We start from the raw sequence: 12,498 nt of genomic DNA, 5'->3' as shown, positions 1-12,498 counted from the left end.
GTCAAGGTGGAAGCAATTGTCCTAGGTTAGCCTTACCTTGATAGAATTTATAGTATGTCTTAAACTAAAACATCTAAACAACTATGGGCAGGCCATCTGAGTTCGAGGCAAACTGTGGGAAAGTGTTTTATCTAGCTGAAAAATGTGGAAGGTTCAATAGCTTTGCCAGTGGGGGATTCCACACACACTCCTGATTTGAAACCAGTCAGATTTTTTTACAACAGCTGTGACTGATCTGTGCTCTGCCCCCGAGATCCCAATGATTTTTGGCATCAATGATGAAGGGGGGGGGGAGGAACCATACACAATATTTTGGTGGGTGAAGCAGGGGATACCCTGGTGAGGATGGAGAATCACTCCTTTCCTGTTTCGGGGGGAGGGGGATCTTCGTGGATCAGCTGAGGAGAGGTGAAACCACGTCCTTTGTGTGCGCACACATACGGAAGTTTTCATTAAAAGTGTATAGGTTTGCTATACCCGCTGCTGGCATTCAGACCCTGGAGGATTGGCCAAAGATGAATGTGGCCCCCAGGCCAAAATACTCTTAAGAGTTTTCCTTGTGGATGTGTGGAAATTGACAAATGTACAAGAGTATACTATGAATGACTGGATTTTAAATCACACAAAGTGTAATAGTAGAAGCTGTGGTGCAAATGGGAGAAAAAGCCTGAAGTTGTAAATGGCAGCTATCAATATTAGGATGGGCATTCATAAGAAATAATTGTCTTATATAAATGCCAGAACAAATGAATCTTATGGTGGGTGGTTGTACTGTATCTATAATGAAAGTGCTACTAAGTGAGCTACTGAAAGATGGGAATGGAATTTTGCTATCTTTTTTGAGACTGAGACCTCTCCACTACTTCCGTTTCAGATCTTGGCTCTGCTGACCATGCAAAATCACAAGAGTCCCAGTATACTGCACACTCCTTGGCTCCTTCAAATGCCTCAGCCCCAAGATCTTCCACGCCTTCTCATGGTCAGGCGGCCCCTTCAGAGCCAGGTAGTATGCAGAAGACTCCATCCAAAGTGGTCTATGTCTTTTCAACAGAGATGGCTAATAAGTAAGTGACACTTTAGTTTACATTGAATGCAGTAGCCACAGCCTCTGGTTTAGTTCTGTTTGCTGCTTATACACGATGACAAGTTATATCCATTCATGGCTTCCACTTGCAACCATATCTGCTTAAATAGGTACCTGTATCTCCATCACATCACACGAGGAAGGGCATGAATGTATGTTCTACGTTGAAAGAGAATCCTTCTAGGAAAATGAAAAACTGTGTTTTGCCTTTTGGACAATTTGGCACTTAATTGTGCATTTGTAAATCACCCTGAGGACTTCAGATAGAGAGTGGTATAGAAACCAATTAAATCATAAAATAACGTCTTCGTTAGATGTTGCCCTCTTTAGTAGAGGTATTTTACGTTTACAGAAAGAGGGCCTACTGAATGGTAACCAACGGACTTTGGAATGCCATTTTTAATGTTGTGTGCCTGGCACCAGCAAGCTTTTTGCACCAGGGGACCTTCCCATTTGCCAAGGTTTTATAGATTTTAGATTATTTTCTTTTTAATTGTACTTTATCCTGATGTTAGTTCTTAAGATTTTATATTGTTTTGTATCTTGTTTGATTGTGCGAATTTCACTTAGTTTTGTACACTGTCCTGGAATCTTTCTATGAAGAGCGATTAAGAAAAAAGACAGTATGTTATCAATTACAGAAAGGGGTGCAGACTTTTGTTGACAGGGACTGACATGCCGTGTGATGTTTCAGCTGCTTGTGTTTGTCTTCAGGGCTGCAGAAGCTGTGCTGAAAGGACAAGTGGAAACCATTGTATCTTTTCACATTCAGAACATCTCTAACAAGGTGGAACGAAACACTGCACCTTTGGTAAGTAACTTAACAGATGGAGAAGACAGTGTGGGCAGGAGGGGTGAGGCTGCCAGTGGCTTGACTGAATGATTAAAGCATGATTGGCGAAAAGTGAACTCAGAGCTTGGCCTTCCTTATTGCCCTAGAACTAGGCTTCATTTGAGCCATGTGAAATTACTTACTTTTCTTCCTTTTTCTTCAGAACACTCAGATTCCACCACTTCGAAATGATACAAAGCCCCAAGCTCCATCGCAGCTGCCTGCTTCTCAAGAGCAGACTCCTCCCCAGAATGCCAAAATGCAGCAGACTCCACCCATTCCAGTGCCGGCACCAGCACCCAAACCTACTGGCCCTCCATGTCCTATTGAGCAGGACAATCCTGGATTAGAAAGTAAAGTGATGTCAGCAGGAAGTCCTGCAAACTCCACCCCTCTACAAACTGAAGGATTTGGGCAAACTTCAACCCCCAGTAATAGAGCCGTTAGTCCAGTTTCCCAAGGAAGTAACAGTTCCACTGCGGACCCTAAAGGTCCCAACCAGCAGGTATCTGGTGGGGACCCACCAAATATGGGTGAAAATCCAGATGGACTGTCCCAGGAGCAGCTGGAGCATAGAGAACGTTCCCTGCAGACTCTGCGAGATATTCAGCGTATGCTTTTCCCAGATGAGAAGGAGTTCACTGGAGGCCAAGCTGGGCCTCCCCCGCCCAATTCTGGAGTGCTGGATGGTCCCCAAAAGAAGCCTGAAGGGCCAATACAGGCCTTGATGGCTCAATCCCAAAGTTTAGGTAAAGGGCCAGGACCCCGGACAGAAGGAGGGGCTCCCTTTGGCCCTCCAGGGCACCGAGACATGCCCTTCTCACCAGATGAAGTTGGGCCACCATCCTTAAACTCTCAGTCTGGTCCTATAGGACCAGAGCACCTGGATCACATGACCCCCGAGCAGGTGGCCTGGCTGAAGTTGCAACAGGAGTTCTACGAAGAAAAGAGGAGGAAGCAGGAGCAGGTTGTACAGCAGTGTTCTTTACAAGACATGATGGTTCACCAGCATGGGCCTCGAGGATTGGTCAGAGGCCCCCCACCTCCATACCAGATGACCCCAGGTGAGGGCTGGGGTCCTGGGGGCCCAGAGCCCTTTCCTGAAAGTATGACTATGTCCCATTCACTGCCCCCAAGGGGTATGGCCCCCCATCCCAATGTGCCTGGTGGTCAGATGCGGCTGCCTGGGTTTGCTGGAATGATAAACCCTGACATAGAGGGTCCCAATGTCCCAAACGCCACTTCTAGACCCGGGCTTTCAGGTGTCCCTTGGCCGGAAGATGTGCCAAAAATGCCAGATGGCCGAAACTTCCCTCCTGGGCAAGGTGTGTTCAGTGGGCCTGGGCGAGGGGAGAGGTTCCCCAATCCTCAGGGCCTGCCTGAGGAGATCTTTCAACAGCAGCTGGCAGAAAAACAGCTAGGACTTCCCCCTGGCATGAGCATTGAAGGCATCAGGCCTGGCATGGAAATGAACCGGATGATTCCCTCTCAAAGACACATGGAGCCCGGCAATAACCCCATCTTCCCACGTATGCCGGTTGAAGGGTCCATGAGCCCCTCCAGGGGAGATTTCCCCAAAGGGATGCCACCTCAGATGGCAGCTGGTAGGGACTTGGAATTTGGGATGGGCCCTGGTAGCATGAAGGGGGATGTGAATCTGAATGTCAACATGAGTTCCAATCCACCAATGATACCTCAGAAGATGAGGGAAGCTGGAGTGGGCCCGGAGGAAATGATGAAAATGCGCCCAGGTGTCTCGGAGATACTCCCCTCGCAGCAGAAAATGGTGCCCATGCCATTCGGTGAGCATCCCCAGCAGGACTATGGAATGGGCCCGAGACCTTTCCATCCTATGTCTCAGGGCCCAGGTGTTGGTCTCCGGAATCACAGAGAACAAATGGGGCCCGACCAAAGGACTAACAACCGGCTTAGCCACATGCCACCACTACCTCTGAATCCCTCCAGCAACCCAAACAGCCTCAACACAGCTCCTCCTGTTCAACGCAACCTCGGACGCAAGCCCTTGGATGTTTCCGTAGGTGCCAGCCAGGTTCATTCTCCCGGCATAAATCCACTGAAGTCCCCCACCATGCGCCAGGTCCAGTCTCCCATGCTGGGTTCGCCCTCCGGGAACCTCAAGTCTCCCCAGACTCCATCCCAGCTGGCAGGGATACTCGCAGGGCCGACTGCAGCAGCTGCTGCTTCAATCAAATCTCCTCCTGTTATGGGCTCTGCTGCCGCTTCTCCTGTCCATCTCAAGTCTCCGTCCCTCCCTGCACCTTCTCCTGGATGGACTTCATCTCCAAAGCCCCCACTGCAGAGTCCTGGAATACCCCCCAACCACAAAGCGTCTCTTGCCATGTCTTCACCAGCCATGATGGGAAATGTTGAATCAGGTCAGTTGTGCTCGCTTTCTCTACCATCCTTTTTCTTCACTATCTTTATAGTCAGTAAGGTGCTACCTTTCCTTTAAACAAACTCTGCTCTGATTCCTTTTAATGACAACCTGATGCACCAGACTTGGCAGGCTAGCTTGTTACCTTTCCGCTCTTAAACTGCTTTGTGTTGGGCACAAGACTGTAAAGGGTTGGGCACAACCCTGTAAAGATATTGTCATAGTACTAGTTGATGTATGGATATAATTGAACTGTGAAGAGATGGATGCACAGACTGATTACTCTCACTAGCTTAGAAACATAGTCTTTTGTATACAGGCTAGGTTGAAACAGGGTAGACTTGGAGTGATTACTAGTGTATCGTGTGTTGGGTAAATTGAGTTCTATTTGCAGAACACTCTGCTAGAGGCAGTTCCTTCTGTAGCTACTAGGGAGTTGAGGGACCTTCTGGAACACCATGGGAAGTGTTGTTGGAGGCCTCAGGGGGGTAACTTCAAAATTTGCTCTCCTTTCCTTCAGCAGGAACCTCTGTTGGATCTGAGATGTTTCTCAGAAGGGCATGCATGTCTGGATCCAACCTCGTATGCCAAAGTGGGATAGATGTGAAAAGGGGGGAAAGTAAACTCCTTTGCCTTGCTCTGAAGCAAATTTGTTGCGGATTTGAGAGTTCCTCCCATGGAAACTTAGAACCAGCTCTCTTGCATATCACAAGCTGGTTCCTGTAGTATTTTTGTACTGTAAGGATTATTGCATATAAATTCCTGAAACCATGACATTTTGTGAAGAGTTGTCCTCACCGAACAATTCAGATGGTAAACAGCATTTGGTAAACTGTGTGTCTTGCTTGGCTTCACAGATCCCTCCTGGGAGGAAGTTGGTTTAACATTAGATCACAGATTTGGCTGTGAATGGTTTTTAGGTAGATGCCAGCTGATTTCTGCAATGGTTTACAAAATATAAGTCCCTCTCTTGGTTCACATGGTTCTGTTTGCCCTACAGAATTGCAAGTCTCATTGAATCTTTCAGATTTATAGCTTAAAGTCAACTGGCTGTTCTCATCCTGCAAGGTTCTAATAAAGGAAGTCCCCAGGTGCGCAATGTTTGCATGCAGTTGTTTGATGGAGCCAGCCTTGGGAGCTCTTCAGTCTGTGAAATCACATTATTCCAGGAATTAGGAAGGCAACCAAGACAACACTTTGACAGCATTGCCCTCTACTGTTTCAGAGTAATCACTGCAATGGCATGCTTTCCCCCACCCCTCTTTTTGGAGTTCTCCTGTAGCTCTGGGGCCCAGCTCTCCAATGGGTTTTATTGTGATAAAACATTTTTAGGTTTATTAGGACCTACATACACTTTATTCTAGACAAATAGTACACATTATCTAAGTTACATTTTGATAAAACTCAGTAAGAGTTAGAAATAACTCTGAAACTATAGAATAGCATTTGAGACCGCATTGAAAAACACTAGATTTGGAACAAGTTTCTCTCCGTCTCCCCTCTCTCATCTTGATGCTTTGGTTGATGGTAGCTGGATTTGCAGCCAGTGCATAGTCACTGCCATTTCTTCTGTCTGCAGACAAATCCAGACACTCCTGATTTCATTCCATCACAATTGGAATGAAATCTTGCTTGAGAGACTTGGGTTGACAGTGGAAAACATTGACCTTGTCTGACATGTGTTAAAAATACGCAGTGATAGCTCATAGTGCATTGTTGTTATAATAATAATAATAATAATAATAATAATAATAATAATAATAATAAATTTTTATTTATACCCCGCCCTCCCCAGCCAAGGCCAGGCTCAGAGCGGCTTACAAGCAATAATAAAAACAAGATGAATAATTACAACTTAAAAACAAAAATAAAATACAACATTAAAATAATGGAACATTAAAATATTAAAATGTAGCCTCATCGCAGGAGGAGAAGGAAAAGAAAAAAGAAAGGGAGGGAGGGAATCAAATTGGCTCCAAGCCAAAGGCCAGGCGGAACAACTCTGTCTTACAGGCCCTGCGGAAAGAAATCAGATCCTGCAGGGCCCTGGTCTCATGAGGCAGAGCGTTCCACCAGGCCGGAGCCAGAGTTGAAAAGGCCCTGGCTCTGGTTGAGGCCAATCTAACTTCCTTAGGGCCTGGGACCACTAGGGTGTTGTTATTTATGGACCTTGAGGCTCTCCGTGGGGCATACCAGGAGAGGCGGTCCCGTAGGTACGAGGGTCCTAGGCTGTGAAGGGCTTTAAAGGTCAAAAGCAGCACCTTAAATCTGACCCTGTACTCCACCGGGAGCCAGTGCAGCTTGAAAAGCACTGGGTGAATATGCTCCCATGGCAGAGACCCTGTGAGGAGCCTTGCTGCAGCATTCTGTACCCGCTGGAGTTTCTGGGACAGCTTCAAGGGCAGCCCCGCTTAGAGCGAATTACAGTAGTCAAGCCTGGAGATGACCGTCGCATGGATCACTGTGGCCAGGTCGGGGCGGGATAGGTAAGGGACTAACTGCTTGATGCGGTGAAGGTGGAAAAATGTCACCTTGGCTGTTGCTGTAACTTGCGCCTCCATGGAAAGGGATTACACCCAAACTCTTAACGGAAGGCAATGGCACTAATTGGGCCCCCGCAAGAGAAGGGAGTTGGTCCCTCATCCCCATGCCATCCCGACCTAGCCATAGGACCTCTGTCTTCGAAGGATTTAGTTTCAATCGGCTCCCACGAAACCATCCAGCCACAGCTTCCAAGCATCTGGTCAGTGTGTTCGGGGCCGAGTCGGTGTGGCCATCCATCAGCAGATAGATCTGAGTGTCATCAGCATATTGGTGACAGCCCAGCCCAAAGCTCCGGATAATCTGGGCAAGGGGGCGCATAAAGATGTTAAAAAGCATTGGGGAGAGAATTGCGCCCTGCGGCACTCTACACACCAAGGAGTGGCGCGACGACACTTCCCTCCCTAGTGCCACCCTCTGTCCCCGACCAGAGATAAAAGAGCACAGCCAGTTACGGGCTATGCCCTGTATCCCCACGTCTGCGAGGCGGTGGTCCAGAAGATCATGATCGACCATGTCAAAGGCTGCTGACAAATCTAAAAGGATCGGCAGTCCTGACCCGCCTCGATCCAGTTGTCTACGGAGATCATCTGTTAGGGCAACCAGAGCCCTCTCCGTCCCAAAACCAGGACAGAAACTGGACTGAAATGGATCTAATGCCGATGTTTCCTCCAGAAACCTACCAAGCTGTTCAGCAACCGCTCTCTCAATTACCTTACCCAGGTATGGAAGATTTGAAACTGGGCGGTAATTGGATAGGTCTAAGGGATCTAATGAAGTTTTCTTTAAGAGTGGACACACCACTGCTTCCTTCAGTTCCCCTGGGAATGTCCCCGTGTCAAGGGACAAATTGATAATTTCAACCAGGGCGGTCCGCGCAACATCTGGACACTCCCTAATCAGCCAAGACGGGCACGGATCAAGGAGGCAAGTGGTGGATCTACCAACTTGGAGGAATCTATCCACATCAGTAGGGAGTATCCGATCGAAATGGTCCAACACTGGACCTGAAGTCAGTCGAGGGGCCTCCAGTTCATTCACTGTATCTAAATTGGCAGGGAGGTCACGGCGGAGCAACAGGACTTTCTCCGCAAAAAAGCTCGTGAATGCCTCACAGCTGTGGGTCGAATTTGTGCTTAAATTTGGTTGTCCTCCTAAGGACGTTATTGACCTAATTATTCTAAAAAGTTGTGCTGGGCGAGAGTTAGCGGATGCAATGGAAGCTGCAAAGTAAGATTTCTTAGCAGCTTTCATAGCCATCTCATAGGCTTTCATAAGCGTCCTATAAGATGTTCTTGAGGCTCCGTCACGAGTCTGTCGCCATACTCACTCTAGCCGTCTGAGATCCTGCTTCATTTTCCGGAGCTCCTCAGTAAACCAAGGTGCCCGGTTTCGACGGGGTCGCAGAGGGCGCTTAGGCGCGATCTCATCAATGGCTGCCAAGAGCCGGTTATTCCAGTCCTCAACAAGGTCATCTAATGAGTCGCCAGGAGGAGCAGGGTTCCGCAAGGCTTGTCGGAATCTATCAGGATCCATCAGTTTTCGCGGACGAGCCCAAATAGGTTCGCCACCCGAGCCGGGGAGGAGCGGGAAGTCAATCTTGGCTTTCAGAGCGTAGTGATCAGACCATGGCACTTCCACAGCGGGGAGCATGATCACATCTATGCCAGCCCCAAAGATCAGATCCAGCGTGTGGCCTGCTTGATGAGTGGGGCCCAAAACAAACTGGGAGAGCCCTAGTGTTGCCATGGAAGTCACTAGGTCCAGAGCCTGTGAGGAGGGAGCGGCATTGGCATGGACGTTGAAGTCTCCCAAAGCCAGTAGGTTTGGGAACTCCAAGGCCCAGCCCGCCACCACCTCCAGCAGGTCTGACAGGGTGGCTGCAGGTGTGCTGGGTGGTCGGTACACCAGCCAGACAGCCAAGCTCTCCTTGGTGCCCCATACGAGAACAACACATTCAATGCTGGAGATCGCCGGTGATGGCAGAGCTCTGAAAGAGCAATCCTCCCGGAATAACAACGCTACTCCTCCCCCCCGACCCACAGTCCGCGATTGATAGAGGACAGAGAAACCTGGAGGTGTTATCTCATGTAGGGAGACTACTTCGCCTTCCCGTACCCAGGTCTCTGTCACGCAAGCCAGGTCAATCCCCTGCGAGACAAAAAAGTCACGCATGGTGGCGGTTTTGTTGCCTATGGACCTGGCATTGCACAGCACCAATGACGGAGGTGTGTAATCCTTGCTCTCCCTACCCTCATCCCTTGGGATGGGGCGTAGATTGGAAGGGGTTCGAGGATCACTGCATCTCGAAAACCTTCGCCGATAGAGATATCTAGCCCCACCGCCATTCCTCCCTAGCCCTTCAATTGTGGAAATCCCAGATCCCATACTAGCCTCCCCAATAAATGGGTAACATCCCCTCAATAACAAGTCATCCTTGGGCCAGGACTCCTGGGTCAAAATGGTATGGGAAAGAGGTGGAGGTCTGATAGGGTAAGTATCCCTAGAAGATAAAACCCAACCAACCGCACCCCAAGCAGGGGGGGGCAGTCCCATGGTGTTTCATTAACTGTCAATCCCCCTCTCCCTCCTGGGTTAATTGGAGGATTGTTGGTTCTATCTGTGGCTGTGGAAGTATTAATGAGGTATGTGTTATAAAATGTGGATCACTGGCCAACAAAGAGCCAGATTCGAATTCGAAAGATCTGTCCATCCTGTCTCGCCAGGAGTACAGTAGAGAAGGCTGATCATTCTGATAAGTTTTTGGAACATTAGGCAAATGTTGAATAAGAAATGGAACTTTTAGTAAGCTGGTTAGTGCTCTTATGTGAAACAGCGCATTTAATAATAGTGTTTAAACTTCTGAACTCACCCAAGCTGTTCAGCTTTGCTTCATATATGCATCACAGGGTAACTGTTCCGTTTGTTGGGATTCCAACCATTAGGTAGCTGGAGGGTGTACATTTTTGCACAGGCAAGTTTGTTCTCTCTACTATTAGTTGTATTTATGAAACTGAGCCTTTTTTTAAGGCACTTGCTCTCTTCCTGGTCTCTCTGTGAGCCAGGTCCTCCCTCCTTTGTCTCAGCAGCAGGCATTGCTGAATGGCATGAAGCATGCATAGATGTTTGGAGCTACTATGGCTGGTAGGAATGTCAAGGGGCATTATCCAGTTAGTGCCTGTCATTCTAGTCTTGAGAGATTCTGGTGTTCTGCACACAAAAAAGCAGGCATAGTAGTTGCGTTTGCCGGGCGTAAAATAGTTTTTCTAGCAAATGTGATTATAATGAGCTGTCCAGATTGCTGAGAAACTGGGGTTTAGCAGGGAAAGTAGCATTTTGTTCAGATTCTGGCACCTGGGCTCTCAAAAAGCAAATGGCTTAAAGGATCCAGTATGAAAATAACCTCTCCTCTTCCCTTTCCTGCAGTTATTTTATTAGTTCTTCCTCTTGGTTGATTTGTCTGAATACCCTGATTCATATTATTTTGTAACAAGGTCTGAAATTCAGTTTATGGTAATACAGTGTGTATTTCGTGCATAACTGCAGATTATAGTATCATCCTTGTAAGTACTTATGGGACTAGTGTTACCAGGAGAAAGTAGATCTAGTCCCTGATGTACACACACTCAAGCTTCATTTATGCAGAAAGACCATTGATGGACAGGGCTGTGTAGTTGCTATTGCTGTTATGGCTTGCTATTGTCCCAGAGATTTATTTATTTAAAATTTTATATCCTATGCTTTTAGTGCCTACCACATGGGACGGCTCACAACAACTTCATTGCAATACAGTTGTCTTAGTGGATTCAAGAGGGGACCAGAGTCCACTCCTTCTAGGGATGTGTGCTTTTCTATGAGCATTTGGTATATTGGCAGAGAAGCCAGTGGGGGTGAACTTGTGGGATTATGATTGATGCCTCTTAAGTCAGAACCCTCTTCGTCCAATGTAAGAGTGTCACAGCATCTTGAAGGCTTAGTTGTCCTCAGATACATGGACTTTGTGGTACATAAGTGTTGTGTGTGGCTGAAAATGAACTTCCTGTTGCGTATAGTGTAGGGTAACATGTGTGCCATAGAGAATGAAATACTAAATAAACTGCAGACAGCCTGATTATGGAGCAGTTGCCTTGTGGTATATTGATGTACTGTGGTATGCATGAGAGAGGGGTGAGGGAGCGAACGAGGGGCACAGTTCCCTTTTTCAGGGCTGGGGGAATGCGCTCTCCCTGAGGACAGCTGCTGCCAATCAGAGTAGTCAGTAATACAGGGCCAGATTAACCAGTGATATTATTTGATATAAATAAGTTTCATATGGTCAAATTGGCATTTAACCCAGACCCAACAGGAAACTGTTGAGTGAAACTTCCAAAGTATTCTAGGCAAGGTGACTAGTTGTTAAAGGCTAACTTGTATTTATTTATTTAGGTGGTGCACCCCCTTCAACGGTTAGCCAGGCTGCTCCTGTGACTCTTCCTGGAAATCTTCCTTCTAGCAGTCCATACACAATGCCCCCAGAGCCTACTCTCTCTCAAAATCCTCTCTCCATCATGATGTCCCGGATGTCCAAGTTTGCAATGCCCAGTTCTACTCCACTCTACCATGACGCTATCAAGACTGTAGCTTCCTCAGATGATGACTCTCCTCCAGCACGTTCCCCAAACCTGCCACCTATGAACAATCTTTCGGGTAAGAAACAAATGCTGTATAGGTGTGCTGTGGCTGGTAGCATGTGGTTTGGAGAATATCATAGGGAGAAGCTAATGAAATTGCAACTTGCATGTGGCAAAACAGTGACACACTGAAATAGCTTCACTGAAATTGCCTGACTGAAATTTGAGTTGTCAGGAACCACTCACCTAGGATGGACAGCTTAAGGTGGGGGCAGCAAACAGCCTGTGTAACTTAACCCAAGTGTTTGGCAGGAGGCTGCTGATGTAGGCAGTTACATAAATTATCATACCCTTCTCTCTTTTTTTCACAGTTTTAACTGAAAATGGAGCATTGTGACTTGCAAGTATAGCGCAAACTATTACACCAAGTGTAATTTGTGAAAAAAGACTAGGGATTATGTCTCTGTGTGTCTCAAGTGATCACGTTTTATCATAGCTTACCTGAGAGCCACTTACCAGTCTAAGAATCATTCTGATATTGATGTAGTATGTTCTGTGACTTGCTTGTGGCTGTTTCAGTTGGGTCTTTCTTAGAACCCAGAAACAAGTTTTACCCAAGGAAGTGAGAATTGATGTCAGATTTTGTTTGACTCCAGTTGGATTAAGAGGAGTTTTAAAAGCTGTTGAGTTTATGTCAAGCTGACTTAGAAGAGTGACAACTTCTCTTCTTCACAGTAAGGTGTTGAGGCTTAGATTAAGTGTGTCCAGGTTCTTGATTCAGGTTCCAGGATGGTTAGACTTTAGGTGGTAGTACTTCTATTTTGAAAAAACACACCTTTGCTCTTTTAACCAACCTGATGGAAATAGTGAGATAAATTGCTTCAAGTGACTAGAATCCTACAACAATAAAATGTAGTGAGATGGTTGTGGAAGATTTGGAGCTTAGCTGTGCCAAGCGACTCCAGAATAACACACTCTGCCTCTGTTCTGGACCCCCTCTTTTTGTAGGCAATGTTATTCCTGGAGACCTTTCCTA

General features: G+C 47.0%; 1 protein-coding gene across 10 annotated transcripts in view; it reads left to right on the top strand.

Moving 5' to 3' along the window:
- BCL9 (BCL9 transcription coactivator) overlaps positions 1–12,498 on the top strand; it is a 103,090-nt gene that overhangs the window by 87,796 nt on the left and 2,796 nt on the right. For all 10 annotated transcript variants that reach the window (XM_083611453.1, XM_083611455.1, XM_083611456.1 and 7 more), the window contains 4 exons: positions 875–1,064; positions 1,799–1,895; positions 2,080–4,312; positions 11,278–11,538. In XM_083611453.1, coding sequence (XP_083467579.1) covers positions 875–1,064; positions 1,799–1,895; positions 2,080–4,312; positions 11,278–11,538 — 2,781 coding nt within the window. The remainder of the gene's footprint in view (positions 1–874; positions 1,065–1,798; positions 1,896–2,079; positions 4,313–11,277; positions 11,539–12,498) is intronic.

This window comes from Podarcis filfolensis (genome assembly GCF_964270895.1).
Source record: "Podarcis filfolensis genome assembly, chromosome: 4".
Classification (NCBI taxonomy): Eukaryota; Metazoa; Chordata; class Lepidosauria; order Squamata; family Lacertidae; genus Podarcis; species Podarcis filfolensis.
The sequence above is the reverse complement of the archived record's forward strand: the minus strand, read 5'-3'. Positions and strand labels throughout refer to the sequence as shown.